This window comes from Tetrao urogallus (assembly GCF_951394365.1).
Source record: "Tetrao urogallus genome assembly, chromosome: 15".
In the NCBI taxonomy this organism is placed as follows: domain Eukaryota; kingdom Metazoa; phylum Chordata; class Aves; order Galliformes; family Phasianidae; genus Tetrao; species Tetrao urogallus.
The window spans coordinates 10,241,528-10,256,973 of record NC_136828.1 but is presented as its reverse complement, the minus strand read 5'-3'; the positions used below and the strand labels follow the sequence as shown (position 1 = coordinate 10,256,973).

Genomic DNA, 15,446 nt, shown 5'->3' with positions numbered 1-15,446 from the left:
GAAGGGAGCAGCTCTGTTGTCTGAGTCCTGGCTGGAAAGGAGAGAAAAAGCTGGCAGAGGCTTACTTTGTTTTTTTTTGTCACGTTACTGTGAAGTTGTGGCTGTGTGGGTCACAGGCATGTGACACTGAACCAGAACCCTTCGTGTGTCCTTCGCATGCGATGGTCACAGCAGTGCCTTCGCTTTGATCTGCTGTAGGACTGTGTGCATTTGTATATGCAGCTTTTTTCCCTTGAGGTTGGCTGTAATTTTTTCATTCGAGCAAGCAGAGCACATTATGTTTTCTCTAAAGAAAAGATCGAAGTACCTGCTGGTTAAGTTCAACAGAAAAAAAAAAAGGAGATATTTTCCACATTTTTTCTTTTTTGCTTCTGAAACGACAAACACTGAAAGGGAACGTGCAGGGGAAGCACGAGCTGTCTGGCCTGGAAAGCCTGTTTGCTGGGAAGGGTCTCTGGGGTGCTTTGCAGTCAGTGTGTCGGAAGAGGAATGGTTGCTTTCTGTTGGTTTTGTGTTTTTTTAAACAGCTGGTAGTTGTGCTTGAAATGAGTCGAGTAAAGGTTAGAAACTCCAAACTGTCCCTCTTTGTATTCATGAGTGCACGTGGGATGAGCAGGGCTGAGGTGTGGCAGCGCAGGGGTGGTGCACAGCCTGGGCGCTGCTCCTGTCTCTTAGCATTGCTTTTTGGTGATGGCAGAGCAAAGCAGAGCCTGCCAGGGGAGCGGGTTTCAGTGGGCTTTGGATGCGTGGGGCTTCCACATCAAATTGGTGAGCGACACACGGGGCATCCTGCTCTTACAACAGGAAAAGGAGAAGCAGGATTAAAACAAAAGGCATGAATGACAGCAGCTTTCGTTATTCCCTAAGTGACACAAGTCAGGGTGGATCAGTTCTGTGTCTGAAATGCTCCAGGGGCTTCCCACAAACACAAGCACTGAGTATTGAACGTTCGTCAGACGCTGATGGAAAGCTCTCGAATGTCGTATTGCATTCGGATGGGTCTCAGAACTCCTTGTCCTCTGTCCTCCTGCTGGGAGCTGCCCGGGTGTCAGATGACAACCTGGTGAGCATCTCACCCACTAGCAGGTATGTGACAAGGATCTCGCAGTTCTCTGAGGTAACGCTGAAAGGTGGAGCAGCTCAGGAGTGGAAGAGGTGAAAAACGGAGTGGTGAAATACAGCGTCGGTTGAGAGCCTGCATCCGAGAGCAGGGAGCATTCAAGCAATGAGAAGGGGGTCTGTTTGGGTAGGGTTTGGCTTCCTGAAGTCAAGAGGCAGGTAATTATGCTCTCTGGGAGCTGGGGTGGTTCAGTTCACCTGTAGCTCAGAGATCACGGAGTGCTTGGCTACTGATTTCTTTGGGAGGGTGCCCGCGTGTAAACTCTGAGCAAAGCAGAACACCAAGGTAAACAAGGCACAATGTACAATTTTTTATTACTGAAATTACCTTTCTGCCAGGCCTTCCCTGTTCCAGCTCAATAAATTCTTGTGTTTCATGCCTGGACGGAGGTTTCTCCTTTTGGCCAGCTGCTCTTCCAGTCAAACCAGGCCGTGTGAAGAGCTGGAAGGAGCAAAGTGTTTCCAAAGAAATGCCTGGCACTTAGCGCAGCAACAAGTGAACTCGAATCCAAGTTTCAGACCAAACTGAAGTGGTTTTGTTTGCAGTCTCACTCGCCCACACCTTATGGCTTCAGTAGAACTTTTCCCCATTAATACATATTAAATGTAGGTCTGTTGTGCAACTTCAGGGTAGAAGGGGGCTGCTGAGTGTGATCGGAACCAGCAGGCTGCTTTGGAGAATCCGGAGCCAGTGAGAGCTGCTGTTTGCAGAGCTTTCACTTTTTCCTTTCACTTCCAGCAGTGATTACTGGCAGCCAGAGATCAAAACCCATCAAACGCAAAGGTGACCTTTCGAGCAAAGCATTTCCTTTACTCATGTTGCAAAATAAAAACAATATCCTGGACGGGGCGCAAATGAATCACTCTCTGTTGACATCATTAAAGAGTGTTTATTCAATCGGGGGAAGGCATGGAGCACAATGAGCTCTTTGTCATTAAATGATGTCATTTCACTTGGTTTCTGCTGTGAACGACATGGCAATGCCTGGCGCAGGTCAGCGCTGCCCAGCGGAGTGAGGAAAGAGCTTTGGCTCAGCGGCCTGCTTGAGTAACAGCACGCACGGCCCCGCCGCCCCCTGCGGCCGCTTCCCTTTGCGCTGGGAGTCAGAGAAAGTGGGGTAATAAAGGCACTGAGTTGAGTGCTGATCCAACCTTACAGCTGGGATCCGGCCTGGGTTTGACGGGATTTGGTTTCGCTGCAGGGATCGGGGAAGAAGCGAAGGCGAAAAGCCGCAAGGCGTCATTTGAAAAAAGGTTTTTATTGTTTTGTAGAAAAAATAAAACATCAAGTTTCAGCCACGGTAGAAACACTTGAAGGTTTTTGTTCATGTCAGTGACAACCAATACCTACATAAAGTGCCTATTGTTTTCTCATTTAAAAAACCCTTCCCGCTCCCCCCGCCCCCCAAATCTTGCAAATCAGACAAGACAAATGTAAACAAGAGTCAGTTTTTGGTCCATTGGGGCTGTAACTCTGCAGTCTTTGCAACAGCTTAGAAGTGTCTTCTGCACGTGTTTGGCGAACACAGACAAACACACGACACAGAGCCAGAGTCCGTGCACAGCTTCTCAAGTAAAAACAAACAGAAGGAAACAAAAAGAAACCCATAAGCCCCAGGTGGATTCTCACAGGTCTCTGCCCTCCTGACAGCAATGCCCTGGCCCAAGGCTGGGCAGTTTGGGAGTGTTCATACCCCCAGCTCACCACACTTCGCCATTATCATCTCCCTGATTCCCTCCTGCCTCCAAGTCCTCCCCCTCTCCCAACACGTGCCCCGGGGGGGGGGGGAACTGATGGGAGGAGGGAGGCCGGGGAAGAGGCAAATCTGTGCCCAGCTGGGTGCGTGCCCGCCCTCCTGCCTGCCCAAAGTCCCGTTGGAAACAAGCATCCTGCCCCCTTCCCTTCCTTCCTTCCTTCCTTCCTTCCTTTCTTCCTTCCTTCTTCCCTCCTCACGCTGGGGCTCCTAGCTGATCACACAGCGGTCCTTCTCCTTGCCGTGCCCTCCACCGATGGCTTTCTCACGGATGTACATGAGGTCGCTGTGGACGCTGGGCCGGCGGGCGAAGGGAGCCACGATGCCGTACGCCTCCTCCGTGCTGCCCCGGCCGCCCTCTTTCAGCAGCTTTTTGCCTTTCAGAGCTTTCTTGTGCAGGATGTCGCAGTATTGCACCGAGACCTTGCGGTGCAGGTCGGGGCTCATCTCGCTGGGCAGTTTGGCCATGGCGAAGAGCGCCTGGAACATCTGATCCAGGCTGCTGTTCTTCTTGGCCGAGATCTCGAAGTAGGCACATTTCTTGGGGTCTGCGCCCACCAGCTGCTCGATCTCTCGGGGCTGCACCTCCCGGTAAAAGTCCCGGTCGCCTTTGTTGCCGCAGATGACCAGGGGCACCTCGATGTTCTCCTTGGTTTTGTTCTTCAGGCACGACTTGGTCTCCAGGATCTGCTGCTTCAGGCGCTGCACCTCCTCGAAGGAGTCCCGGTTGTCCAGGCTGAACACGAGGATGAAAACATCACCTGGGGACAAAGCGGGGACGTGAGATGGGGATGCACACGCCGACCCATAGATAAACAGGGGAGGGGAGAACCAGGCAACAAAGTCACCCACCCAACGCATGCACAAAATCCCACCCAGAGACAGGCAGAAGACCATCTCTAAAGTGACCAAGAAAACCCAAACTCCAACAGGAGAACCCCCATTTCCTCCTGGAGCTCCCCATCCGCGTACCTGTGAGGATGGACAGGCGCCGCATGGCCGGGAAGGGGTGGTTGCCCGACGTGTCCAGGATGTCGAGCTGGTAGACCTCACCGCGGATGCTGTAGAACTTGCGGTGGAAGTCCTCGATGGTGGGAGTGTACTGCTCCTCAAAGCGCCCGGTGAGGAAGCGCGACACGATGGCCGTCTTGCCCACCTTGGAAGAGCCCAGGATGACCATTCGGTAGCAGTTCTTGGCGGGGATGCTCAGCTCGGCCTCGCTGGGACACATCTTCTTGATCATCGCTGCCAGTTTCATTGAAGCCGGCCGAAGTGCAGCTTGCGCCGAGAGGACGAGGAGGAGGAAGGCGAGGTGTGCCCGGCTGCTCGGCCCCTCTCTCTCCCAGGCTGGAAGGCCGCTCTGAGCTCCGCACGCCCGCGGTCTCGCGTTATATGCAGGATGCAGCGCCCGCCCCTCGGCGCGTCACGGCCCGGGGCTGAGTCAGTGCCGCCCCGCTCCGCCCCGCACACGGCGCGGTTCCGTCCCGCGGGCGGTGCGGCTGTGGGTGCGGGTCTCGGCGATCCGCCCGTCCCAAACGGGGAGCGGAGGATCCGGGACGCGGAGCAGAGACCTCGGGGAGCCGCAGCCCGGCTTCGTTTCGCGCTTACGGTCCCGTGGGTGGGATAAGCGGCAGAAAAGGCGCTTTTTGGGGAGTTCGGGGCACGGCGCAGGAGTGGGAGCCGAGAGTCGGGGCGCCGCCAGGTGCTGCGGCCCTGAAAGGGGGACTTTGTGCTTTTTGCTGAGATCCCGGCCCGAGCTCTGCTACCCCAGGTTGATACAAGCTCGTCCTCGGCTCCTTCCCCAGCCCTATCCCGAGCCCGGTCTCGGCTCGACCCTATCCCACTCTCAGCCCATCCCGGTCTTATCCCGAGCCTATTCCCATCCCCGCTCCAACCTGACCCTCTCCCCATCCCGACTCCATCCCAGCCCCTGCCCGCACCCCGCCGCCTGCAGCCCCTCCCGCCCCCGCTAGAGCGCGGCCGAGGGCCCCACCGCGGCTCGGGCTGAACCCCCCCACCCCTCCGAGAGGACACGGCAGCACCCCGGACCCGCAGCCCCCGGGGCAGCGAAGGATGATGCTCGCGGGAACGCAGGGATGCTCCTGCCGGCGGCTGGCTCTCACCGGACATAGCTGCGATTGGGAAACTTTGGATGAACGGCACCTCTGAGGATGTTCAAACAAACAAACACAGCGACTTTGCAAAAGTCGATGCTTAAACGTGGTTCCGAAAAGCAGAAGCCCCACCTGCAACATTGCACGGGTCTCAGGGTGGAAGCTGGAATTTGCGGAACACGGGGCATTTCAGTAGCGCTGCTGAGGAAATGGATGCTGCTGAGCTGACCGTCTCCTCTGGGGGTGTTTACACACTTGGAAGTTAATTTAAGCACTCTCCAATGGTTTAAGGAGGAGCTGCAGCCGAGAGGCAGCAGCCGAAGAGCCGCAGCTCTGGCAGAGGCTGTGGGACACGGTGTATGGGGCTGAGCCCGTATTGATCCGAGTGCGAGATAGATAGAGAGCAGCGCCAAGGGCCCGTTATAAAACACAAATGTATCAACCCAAAGTAACGAAAAGATCATTTAATTGTAGCAGCTGACGGAAAGCAGCAGGAGGAATCAGAAGTGCCTACCTCTGGGGGACAGACACATCAAATACCTTGATTAGATCTTGCTGGTAACCGTACCCCTATTAATAGTGCCAGGAATGGGTAAAAATAGCCTGCTTGAAGCCTCCTCTTGGGCTAGCAGGCTTTAGCAAATGGAAAATCCATTTCTGCAAAGGGCTCTTTGGTGACAGCAGAGGTGTGGGCTGGGGGGGGGGGGTGACAGGAGCTGTGATCCCCGGGTGTGAGGAGTGGGACCGGAGCTGGCAGAGCCCACATCCACCATCCATCAGCCCAGGGCGCAGTACCCGAGGCTCTCTCAGAATCACGCAGAGCCAGAACAGAGCAGCATTAGGAGGCATTAAGCCTCAGTCCCCCAGGAGCACCTCAGCACTGCTGGTGCACGCAGAGCACGCTCGCTTGTATCCTGTGATGGATGAGCACAGCCCCACCTCGCCGTGAGGCAGCGCCTTCCCACGGATACGGCTGTCAAAAACTCACCGCCTATTTCTGAGCCGGCTGCAGATTGCCTGAGCCCGAAGCAGGGGCAGCTATGGCAGCATTTCCCCCAACTGCAGTCCGACCCGCCCCGGTGGGTGCCGGCTTTGCTGCCTTTGCAGGATGCGGGTCCTGTGCCTGCTCACACAGCCGCTCTGCATGAAGCCGGCAGCTTGGGGGAACTTCTTCTGCAACCCACCATCCTCAGCACCAATCGCTCCCTGCTGTCTCGCTGTTTCTTTTCTACCTGTTTCTACCTCAAATGAAATTCCACGAAAGTGGCACACATGGGCAGAACGTGCAGCTCCCCGGGGTCCCACCCGGACAAGCTGTGCCGGTGGGGGTGTAGGAAGCAAAATGTACCAGAAAGCTGTGAGCGTGCATGGCACAGCTGAGCCTGGAAGAGGAGACCTGGAGGGACGCTCGGAAAGGAACAATTGCATCAGCACACGGCTCTGCTTGCTGCTGGAGACAAGAGGTGTCTGCATCCCAGGGCTGTGCTGCTTCCCATGGGTCCAAGGGGTTAAAAGATGAGAAGGGATTGTGCCCCACAGCTCACAGCCCCCAGACCCCTCCTGGGCCATGGAGAGGAGTGGATGCCACGTGAGCTCCGTATTTCCACTCACATTTACCATGCCCTGTTGTCCTGTCCTACCAATCACCTGCCCTGTTCTACACAGCACCAGGGACTCTGTTTGTGTGCACACCCCCAGCCCTGCACTCCTGGCTCCCAAATTCCTGCTGTTTCCCCCCAGGCCCCAACTGCTGCCCCACTGCTCCCCAGAATGGAGCCAGCAGGGAGGAGCACTGGGCAGGACAGGCAGGGAGGGCTCTGCTGTAGCTCCCGTGTGTCCCATGGAGAAAAATATCCGATGAAATCAAGATGCAGGACCCGGCGTTGCTCTTCATTCCCTATATTATTAGCTTGTCTCATTTTATTAAATCCCCTTTACGGCTTTTCAAAAGAAGCATGTAATTCACAACGTATAATTTTTCCCAGATGAGATGCAGGGCAGCAGTGGGCTGCTGTGTCTCTGAGCATCAGGGGCTGCTTTTATCTCCTTCCTTCACCCTCCTACTTTGTTTCTTTTTGCAACACTTTTCATGTCTCCTGTTTCACCCTTGCGGTTTGATCAATAAAGAGCAGGAAAGCCAGAGATGCCTCAAATCCCCAACTATTATGTGCATAGAATCAAAGATTCACCACCAAGGTTGGAAAACCAACCAAAAATCATCCAGTCCAACCAGCACGACTCCTGCTGTGGCATCACATGTGCATGAGGCAGCTCTGTGCCCTGCTCTCCTGGCGTTCTGCATCCTCTCCTCTTCTCCCATCACTTCTTTTGATGGGCTTCTAATTATCATGATTGGGATGGGACCCAGCTCACAGCTGTGCCATGTGCACGGAGCAGCCAAGCACTGAACAGGGCTCAGCTTCACAGCCCAGGGACACTGGAAGCATCTGGATCTGTACCCAACTCCAGCAGCACCTGCTCACCTCTGAGGAGCATCAGCCACCCTGGGATTAGAGAGAAATGTCACCTGTAATCAGACCTGGGTGGCTCCAGGCCTGAAATGTAGGGCATGGGGGAGAGAGAGTCTCGGTGACCCCAGCAGATGCGTTGCTGCAGATTTCAGGAGGGTTCCCATGGAAATGGCAGCAGCTGCCAGGGCAATGGGACAAAAATAAAAGGCCTTCAGATGAAAGCAGAGCCCAAGAGGCAGCAATCAGAGATGGGCTCTCCAGGCTGCGGGGCTGCTCAGCACCGGCATCCAGCTGCAGGCAGCCCCCCAGAGGATGAGTCCCATCACATCCCTTCCTCTGGGGCTCTGATGAAGCAGTCAGTGCCCAACCTGCTCCTGAAAGCCCACGTACTGCTGGGCAGCGCTGTGCTCAGTCCTCTCTTCCTTCTGCACCAACCCCCAACCCAACCACTGGTATCAGACCAACCCACACCCCCTATGTGGTCACACCAGGCCGACAGCCTTTTCTCCCTAAGGTGAGGAGGGCAGTGTAGTGCTGGATGCAAGCAAACACAGCACAGAGGTGATGGGTGGTCGCTGTGGAGTGTGGGGCTCCAGGACTGCTCGTCTGGCTCTGATGCCTCCAAGGAACAGCAATCAGGATGCAGCCCAGTGTGCCCCTGCGGAGGGGATCCAGCAGTCCCATGCACTGCGGCGACTTGGGTTTGCATGGGTAGTTTTCCCTAGAAAAACATCCCATGGAGTTTGACGTGTTCAGTGCCACATGCATACGGTACCACGTGCGCATGGAGCTCGGGCGAGGTTGGCACAGAAGGGGAATGTGGGGCAGAACCCCGCTGACATGTGACTGAGGGCAGTGCTGGGGGCTGTGCTGTGTGGTGTGGGGTGAGCGGGGGCAGAGCAGTGGCCGCACTGACCTGGCTGTCCCTGCCCGCCAGCAGTTGTCATTTAACCAGCTCCTCCTTTCCTGGTGTTTGCATTGGAGAAATGCACTGAGCGCAGGGAGTTATCGGCTGCATCTGCACACGGCCTCGTGCCACTTTCCCCCAAGGCTGCAAACAAACTGCTGTGCCAAGCCTGAACATCACAGCATGGCGCCAGCAGTGTGAAATTGGGCACAGCCCCATGGATGAGCGGGTGGAGAGAGGGAAGGGCTGGGTATGAAGCACCCACTGCAGCACCGAGCCCCTGAGCCTTTGGGATGCCGTGAGTTTGCAAGGGAGCATGGCCCCATCAGTGGGTTTGTGGCAGTACCCACCATCCTGGGGGTTATCCTGGTTTACACACCATCCTGGGGGTTATCCTGGTTGGGGATGGGAGGTGTGCAGCCAGAGTGCCCCATCCTTGTGGTGGTCCCTGCACTGGCAGTGAGGCAGCACCAACAGGGCTCTCGCTGTGTTCCCAGTGGAGCAATCCTTCCTAACAAGCACACGGCTCTTCTGCAAACACCGATTTCACCTCTCAACAAATCTGAATTTATTTGCACCAGTGACTTCGAGTCTAGATTGGCAACTCTGACACGAATGTCTGCACAGTGCAATGGAGCCTCTCCTTGCTGGTTGCTATGGCACTGGGCTGCTTTAGCCTCTGTCTATAAACATTCGACGTGGAGGGGATGTGGAAACTTATCTAAAAATAAAATACTATGCCCAAGTCTTTAGGAGGAAGGTCGTCGAGATACCAATAAAAAAATAATCATTGTGCAATGGCTCAGAAACAGAAGCACAGCGTCCCTGAGCCCTGCTGGAGGAAACAGGAAAGGAAAGAAAAAAAGAGAAAGAAACCTACACTTTTAATTCCCATTGAGCAATGCTGGAAGGGTGAGTTACAGCCGGGCACGAGCAGGAGGGAATGGGACTGATGTGCTGGGAGAAGACCTTCTCCAGAGGGGACGTTGTGATGCTGGGACGAAGCACGGCGTAACTGCAGGACCAGACTCAGCCCGTGTCCCTGTGGGAGCCGGGAGCATCGCTGATCCCTTCCCTTTAGTTTTTGGTGGCTTTTTTTGGTCATACATAGCTTATTTCTCAAACCGTTCTGGGAATCTGTAAACATTGAGTGTGGGGCTGTGGCGTCAGCCCTGGGATCTTCTTTCTGGAGCCGGATCCAGCAGCAGGGATGAGCCCAGGCTGCATTTCATCCTGGCTGGTGGGGGCAAGGCACTGTGTGGTGGGATGGTGGGCAGGAGCCTCGTGTGGCCATGGGGAAAGGAGGAGTTGCATGGGGTTGGAGGGGCTGGATGGGGTTGGTTCCTGGGGCCCAGAGAGCAGTGGGGCACCGGCACCAGGGGACTGCTCACTCTGCTGATGGGGACTGAATCTTTCTATTGGTCTTGTCCACTCCCAGACTGGTTTCTCCATGCTGGGGCTTTGCTATGGGTCAGCTGCCATGTCTCTGTCCTCTCAGGCATTCTCATCTATGTGCCCTGCTGTCGCCTGTCTGGGAGCCTTTGCAAATAGCACAAAGATGCTACAGAGCTCTGCAGCGGTGGGAAAGCGTGGGGTGGATGAGGAGGTCTCTCTGCTCCAGATGGGTTTATGGTCAGATTTGCAGCGGTTGCCCTTCTTCCTCCCCCTGCAGTTTGAGAGCTGCATGGGAACCACTTTGATCAAGCCATGCCTCTTTGGCAGTACCTGTTTGCTACAGAGGATCAGTGAGCTGTGTCCTCCTTTCCACATCCAGCCTGTAGGGCGAGCAACGAGGTCCCATGTGCTGTCCAAAAAGCACAAAGTGCCCAACGCTGAGGAACGGCCGTCCAATGCACCCTGTCCTTAGCAGCTGTAGGATGGAGGATCACCCTCTGCCATGCTGCTGCATGCTCACACCTTGCTTCCGAAAGGCCCCCAGTGCCTCCACTGCTCGTTCTGCCCTCCAGGCTGGTGCTGGAGCTGGGTTGCTTCGTCCCTGCAGATCTTCAGCTGTCAGTGTGGGAGGACAGGTTGGGGGGCTGAATGGGGCTCTCCAGCTCCTGTGCTCACACTGTTCCTCTGATGGCTTCCGAGACTGCAGGGCGCTCAGTTGGCTCATTAGGGGTCTGGGCTAATTACTAGGAAACATCTCAGTAGGAAAATGGGCAAATCGGGCAGCACGAGGCGCAGCAGGGCGCGCTGCACTGAGGTGTCCGAGGCACTGCATTGTGAGAGGCAAAGAGCAGAGTCTGGTAAGGAGCTCGTGCAGAACCCAGAGCACGTGGCACGGCCATTTTGGAAACGTACCTGTGGCTAATTGCTCTTTGCTCCCTTCTGTTTCTGACAGTAGATTTCCTCCGTGAAAGGCCTGTGGGTGCAGGCAAAGGAGAAGGGCAAAAGAAGGGGGGAAGATGAAACCATGAGTGCTGCACACTCTGGGAAAGCCCACCTCCCACCTCCCACCTCCCACACAGACCTTTCCCAGCGCTTCTGGGACCATTCTGGGCTGTTTTCACCCAGGGCTGTTGGACAGCTGTGGGGTGAAACATCAGAGAAGCCCTTCCAAGAAATTAACAAATGCAAAATGTTCTCCTTGCACCCCATCAGACGCCACTACGAGCCCTCTTCCTGCCTTCCTCATTGTTTTCATATAGACAGAATTAGGCATCCGAAAGAGAAAAAAAGAAACATATTTTGGTAAAAATAAGCAAATGCACCAATGTTCCTAGAACTCAGCACATAGTTTCAGAAAGGAATCTGCCCATTATCAAAACAATTGGAAAACAATTCTCTGTTTTCCTTATTCCCCGCTGAATGAATCGGAAAAAACATCTCTGCTTCTGCAGTTCCCCGAAACCTCGGGAGTTAAAGCTGGTAGAAATAATGAGAAGCTCTCCAGTTCTGCAGAGCTACTCACCCCTCGTACAGCACTGCAATTGTGTAGGAAATTGCCACTACAGCTGTCAGCAAAAGGCCAGCTGGGCTTGCATGCCTGTTTTGAAAGAGAAGGAAAAGATCAGGTGAGTACATGGGCTTATGCAAGACCTGCTTTAGAAAGTGAAATGAGATGTTAGGCTCCACAAGAGCACTCTCGCTCATTAAACAGAAGAGAACAAAAGGTGGATTTTTTTTCTGTGCTTAATGTTAACTGTCTTAGACAGATGTTACTTGGCAAAGACTCTTCCCCAGCCTACTTCGGCAACTTCTTTCAAGTCTGATCCCCTCATGTCTCTGTTCAGAGAGTTTCTGCTTTGATGCTAAGTCCTGAGATTATAAGGCTGCTTAATAGCTGAGCAGCTGCTTACATACGGCTGCGGCTCCAAGCCAGTGCTATAAGGGAAATGCCTGATGTGCACAGAAATACGGCCACCCGGGGTGCAGGAGGCACCTGGCAGACAGAGCAGCGGATGGTCGTGTAGACAGTGAGCTGAGCCATCACAGGCTGAGATGGAAGGGATGGAAGGGATGGCAAGGATGGGCAGAGATGGAAGGGGTGGGTAGAATAGAAGGGATGGTAAGGGGTGGAAGGGATGGCAAAGAATGGCTGGTGAAGGCAGTGGGGTCATTGCTAAGGCCCCAGGATCCCAGCAGCCTCCAAACCGGGTACCAAGAGCACTCCATGATGTGCAAACTCCCCACAGAGTCCCAGTCTCGTCTCCCCAGCCAGGAGCATGGCTGTGTCCAGTACACTGCTTAGCATTAGACTCCCAAACCTTCTTTCTGCATCCTATGCCTCCAGCTACTGGCTGCACGTGCCCTTAATTAGGACACTGCTGCTTGTTTTTAATTGCTGGTTGGAGCTCAGCTCTTTGATGGGGACAGGAATTGGCTGTCAGCAGAAAAATGTACTTAGCTGGTCCCTGGTGAGGATAATTGTCTTGCAACCCTCATGCCAGGGGACCAGCCCTCTGGGAAAAAGTGCCTTCAAAGGAGAGACCAAACAACCTGAGCCCCACACCACCCAAAGCAGCCATCAGGTAGTACCTGGCCACATCAGTTCCTGGAGAGATGCACACAAATCTTCACTTTTCCACTGCTTCCATTTTACAACAAGGTTTTTTTCTCATTAGGAAACAAGGGACAACTTCTTCATTCCCAGCCTCCTGCTATTACATGCTTAGTCATGTCTCCTCCTTGATTTGTATCAGAGAGAACAAATTTGCATGATTGTTTGTTGACAGCAAGACCTCTAATTGCATCATTTGGCTGCAGTGCCTGCTCTGATTTACACAGCCTGTTGCCATGAGTTAAAGCACTTCCCCTGCCACAGACACACAAGTACACAAGGCCATCTCTAGACAACTAATGCTCCATTTGTCTTTCGGGAAAAACGAGGCTGCTCGATTGGAGCAATAAGAAGCACGTTGGTGTTTCACTCCTCTTATGAGCTCGACCTACTTCTTGGGCAGCAGCTCATTTTGTAGCAGGGTCAATGACGAGTCAGCCGGGTCGGTTTTGTGGTCCTGGTAGCAGCCAGGGGCTTTTTTGAGAGTTTGTCTGTCCGCAGCCCTTGCTGCATCTCCACACTGCTGCGGACATTTCACAATGCTTGTGTGCTCATATCCTTCCCTTCCAGCACTGCTCGTCCTGAGCACTGAACATGGGGTATTTGCTCCTGTTGTAGGCTTGCTGTTCCCATTTTCATGACAAGTGTGGAGGAAACCTCTCCCTGTGCATCCTGTAGGCACAGCAAGGAGCCCTGGCTGCCCTGCGCCCGTTGCTCGCTGCGTGTAGAAGGGGCCAAAGTGCTGCCCGCTGTGTGCTCAGCAAACACATTTGTTTTGTCCAAGGAGCTGCCATTAGTTGAGTCTGGAATATGTGCAACATCCTGGAAAGGAGAAAATAGCAGCTCTGGCCTCAAGTGATGCTCTTAATGCCGGAGTTCTAATCACAGGCTGTCTGGGGTGCTGCCAGACTCGCTTACATTACGCAGTATGTACCCTTGTGGATGTAAATGAATCAAATCCTTGGGCTCTGATGCCACAATATGGGGTGTAATATATCACTGAGGGAGGAGAAATATGCTCTACATTTCAGGCCTGTCCAAAACCAGCCAGAAGTTGTGCTCCTCGTGTGCCAACAGCTCAGCTGCACATCCCTGCTGCCAGAACGCTGGCTCTGACCCACATCTCAAAGCCCTGTGGCCCCAGTGGAGAGCTCAGAAGAGCCCTAGGATCCCCATTACAACTCAGAAACGCAAGCTGAGATTCCAGAGAAGAGAGACAATCACCATCACAGTGTGCAGGGCTGTGTGGAGCTCCCACAAGACCAGGCACGCCGTGCCCTGGTGCCACTCTGCACAGCTCCAGCAATTTGTCAACAGCAATTGTTGCTCACGCCTCGCTGCCCTTTATGGTGGCAGCCTTTTAATGAGAAAAAGAGGCAATAGTGTCGTTGTCTCGAGCCGCTTCAAGCTTCTTTTGCCCAGGTCTGTGGCTAAAGACCAAAGTGAAGTGCACCCAGTATGAGGTTGCTCCGTCGTGGGGGTGAGGGAGGAATTTCTGCAATATAAACAGCTTGATAGGGCTCACCTGGTTGGGCAGGAATGCTAGGAAATGGCTCGATTGTGAAATAATACGGACCTCCTTACGAGCTCTCCATCCAAATACCTCCTTGTGGGGTGGCATGTGCGGTTCTGTGCCCCTGTCCCCTGCAGCTCCTGTCCCCCAGTTCTTGGGCACTGTTTCCCAGGGCTTGGGCCCAACCCAGTTGCCATGGGGCTGCAAGGAAGGCAAAGGGTGCCGTGCAGTGAGCCCTGACGGCTGCAGGGGGGATGTCAAAGTGCAGAATGAACACAAGGCTCAGTGACACAGGCTTTACTCATTAACAGGGGCCAGAAAGCACTGCAATGCTGTGCATGTGGCTGGGAAGGCGAGAAGTGGCAAAGTGCTTTGTTTTCCCACTGATGTCTAAGAGAGGAGACCCACGTGGCAGGGCCTGTGCAAAACACCAGGTGATAAAGTCCAGCAGCACTCTACGGGCTCCCGACACAACCCTGCTGTGGTTTTTACTCCCAGGCAAATAAATAAAATGTGATATCAAATGAAAACCACATAAAACTTATTACACAGGATCGAGTATATTGCTCATTTACTGCTAAATTACAGCCTATTCATTTCCTCCGAAGCAGGCTATTAAGCTGTGTTGTATCACGAGGAGTTTTTCGGAAGTGCTATCGCCATGCAGTGGGGGGGAGGTGTGCTGGCTTGTTTTGTTTCTTCCAGAGGTAATTACAGGGTCACACCAATCCCTGGTATCAGTGCCTGGCCCCCGCTGAGCGACACCCGGCATGAATTCGGCCCTGGCTGTTGATTTTTCCACGTGCAGAGCTTGCCAAGGACCCCATTTGGCTGCAGAGCGTTTGCTGATGTTTCCTCTCCCCAGCACTCGGCCGTTATTTATTTTTCGACAATTAATTCCACACGTCTTTTTATGACAGAGAAAGGTTTTGCGTGTGCAAAAATAGTTGGGAAGCGAGAAGCCAGGGGCGTGCTGCATTTCCCCTGCTGCTTTACTCCCCAGCTGTGTCACTGCCGTCACCAAATGCTTCTTTGGCTGCTGATCCAAGGCAGCACCTTACCCCCCCAAGTACCATGAGAGGAGCACATACTCACATGATGGACCAGCCCAGGTAGACAGCCGTGCTGCCCCAGTACATGGGGTTATCCAGGATGCTGAAGGGGAAGCAGGTCACTTTTGCCTCCATCAGGATGCCAAAGTAATCCCCTGTAGGGTGAACAAAGGGTTTCTCATTAGGCTCCATGAAGTGGGGTGGATCAGCATGCAACGCCATGGGGCATCCCTGCCATGGAGGCAGAGCAACGGCAAACAAAGGGTTTTGCTGCTGACTTTCAGGCTGAGAAAACAGCAGCAAATAGGCTGCATTTACTCCATCTCCATCAGCTTTTCCAGGAATGGCTCTCTGCCCACCAGGAAGGGCTGTGTGTTTGTGCATTGCGGTGAGGCGATGGCAGCTACATTCCTCATCAGGACACAGCTCTCGAGGTCCCAACTGCTTGGTTCTGCTTTTTCATTTGAAAATCGCCCCTCTGAAGCCACTTGATGAGGAAATGAGTGCACA

At 54.0% G+C, this 15,446-nt stretch overlaps 2 protein-coding genes across 2 annotated transcripts in view; both read right to left on the bottom strand.

Moving 5' to 3' along the window:
- Positions 1-3,083: 3,083 nt before the first annotated feature.
- Positions 3,084-4,131, bottom strand: RASD1 (ras related dexamethasone induced 1; the record flags this gene model as incomplete). Its single annotated transcript, XM_079542739.1, has 2 exons — positions 3,084-3,634; positions 3,846-4,131. The coding sequence occupies 2 exons, from the start codon at positions 4,129-4,131 to the stop codon at positions 3,084-3,086; spliced, it is 837 nt and encodes a 278-aa protein (XP_079398865.1).
- Positions 4,132-10,678: 6,547 nt separating this feature from the next.
- Positions 10,679-15,446, bottom strand: part of PEMT (phosphatidylethanolamine N-methyltransferase) — a gene marked incomplete at both ends in the record, with an annotated part of 35,771 nt that continues 31,003 nt past the window's right edge. The window contains 3 exons of the mRNA XM_079542818.1: positions 10,679-10,733; positions 11,283-11,357; positions 14,980-15,091. Coding sequence (XP_079398944.1) covers positions 10,679-10,733; positions 11,283-11,357; positions 14,980-15,091 — 242 coding nt within the window. The remainder of the gene's footprint in view (positions 10,734-11,282; positions 11,358-14,979; positions 15,092-15,446) is intronic.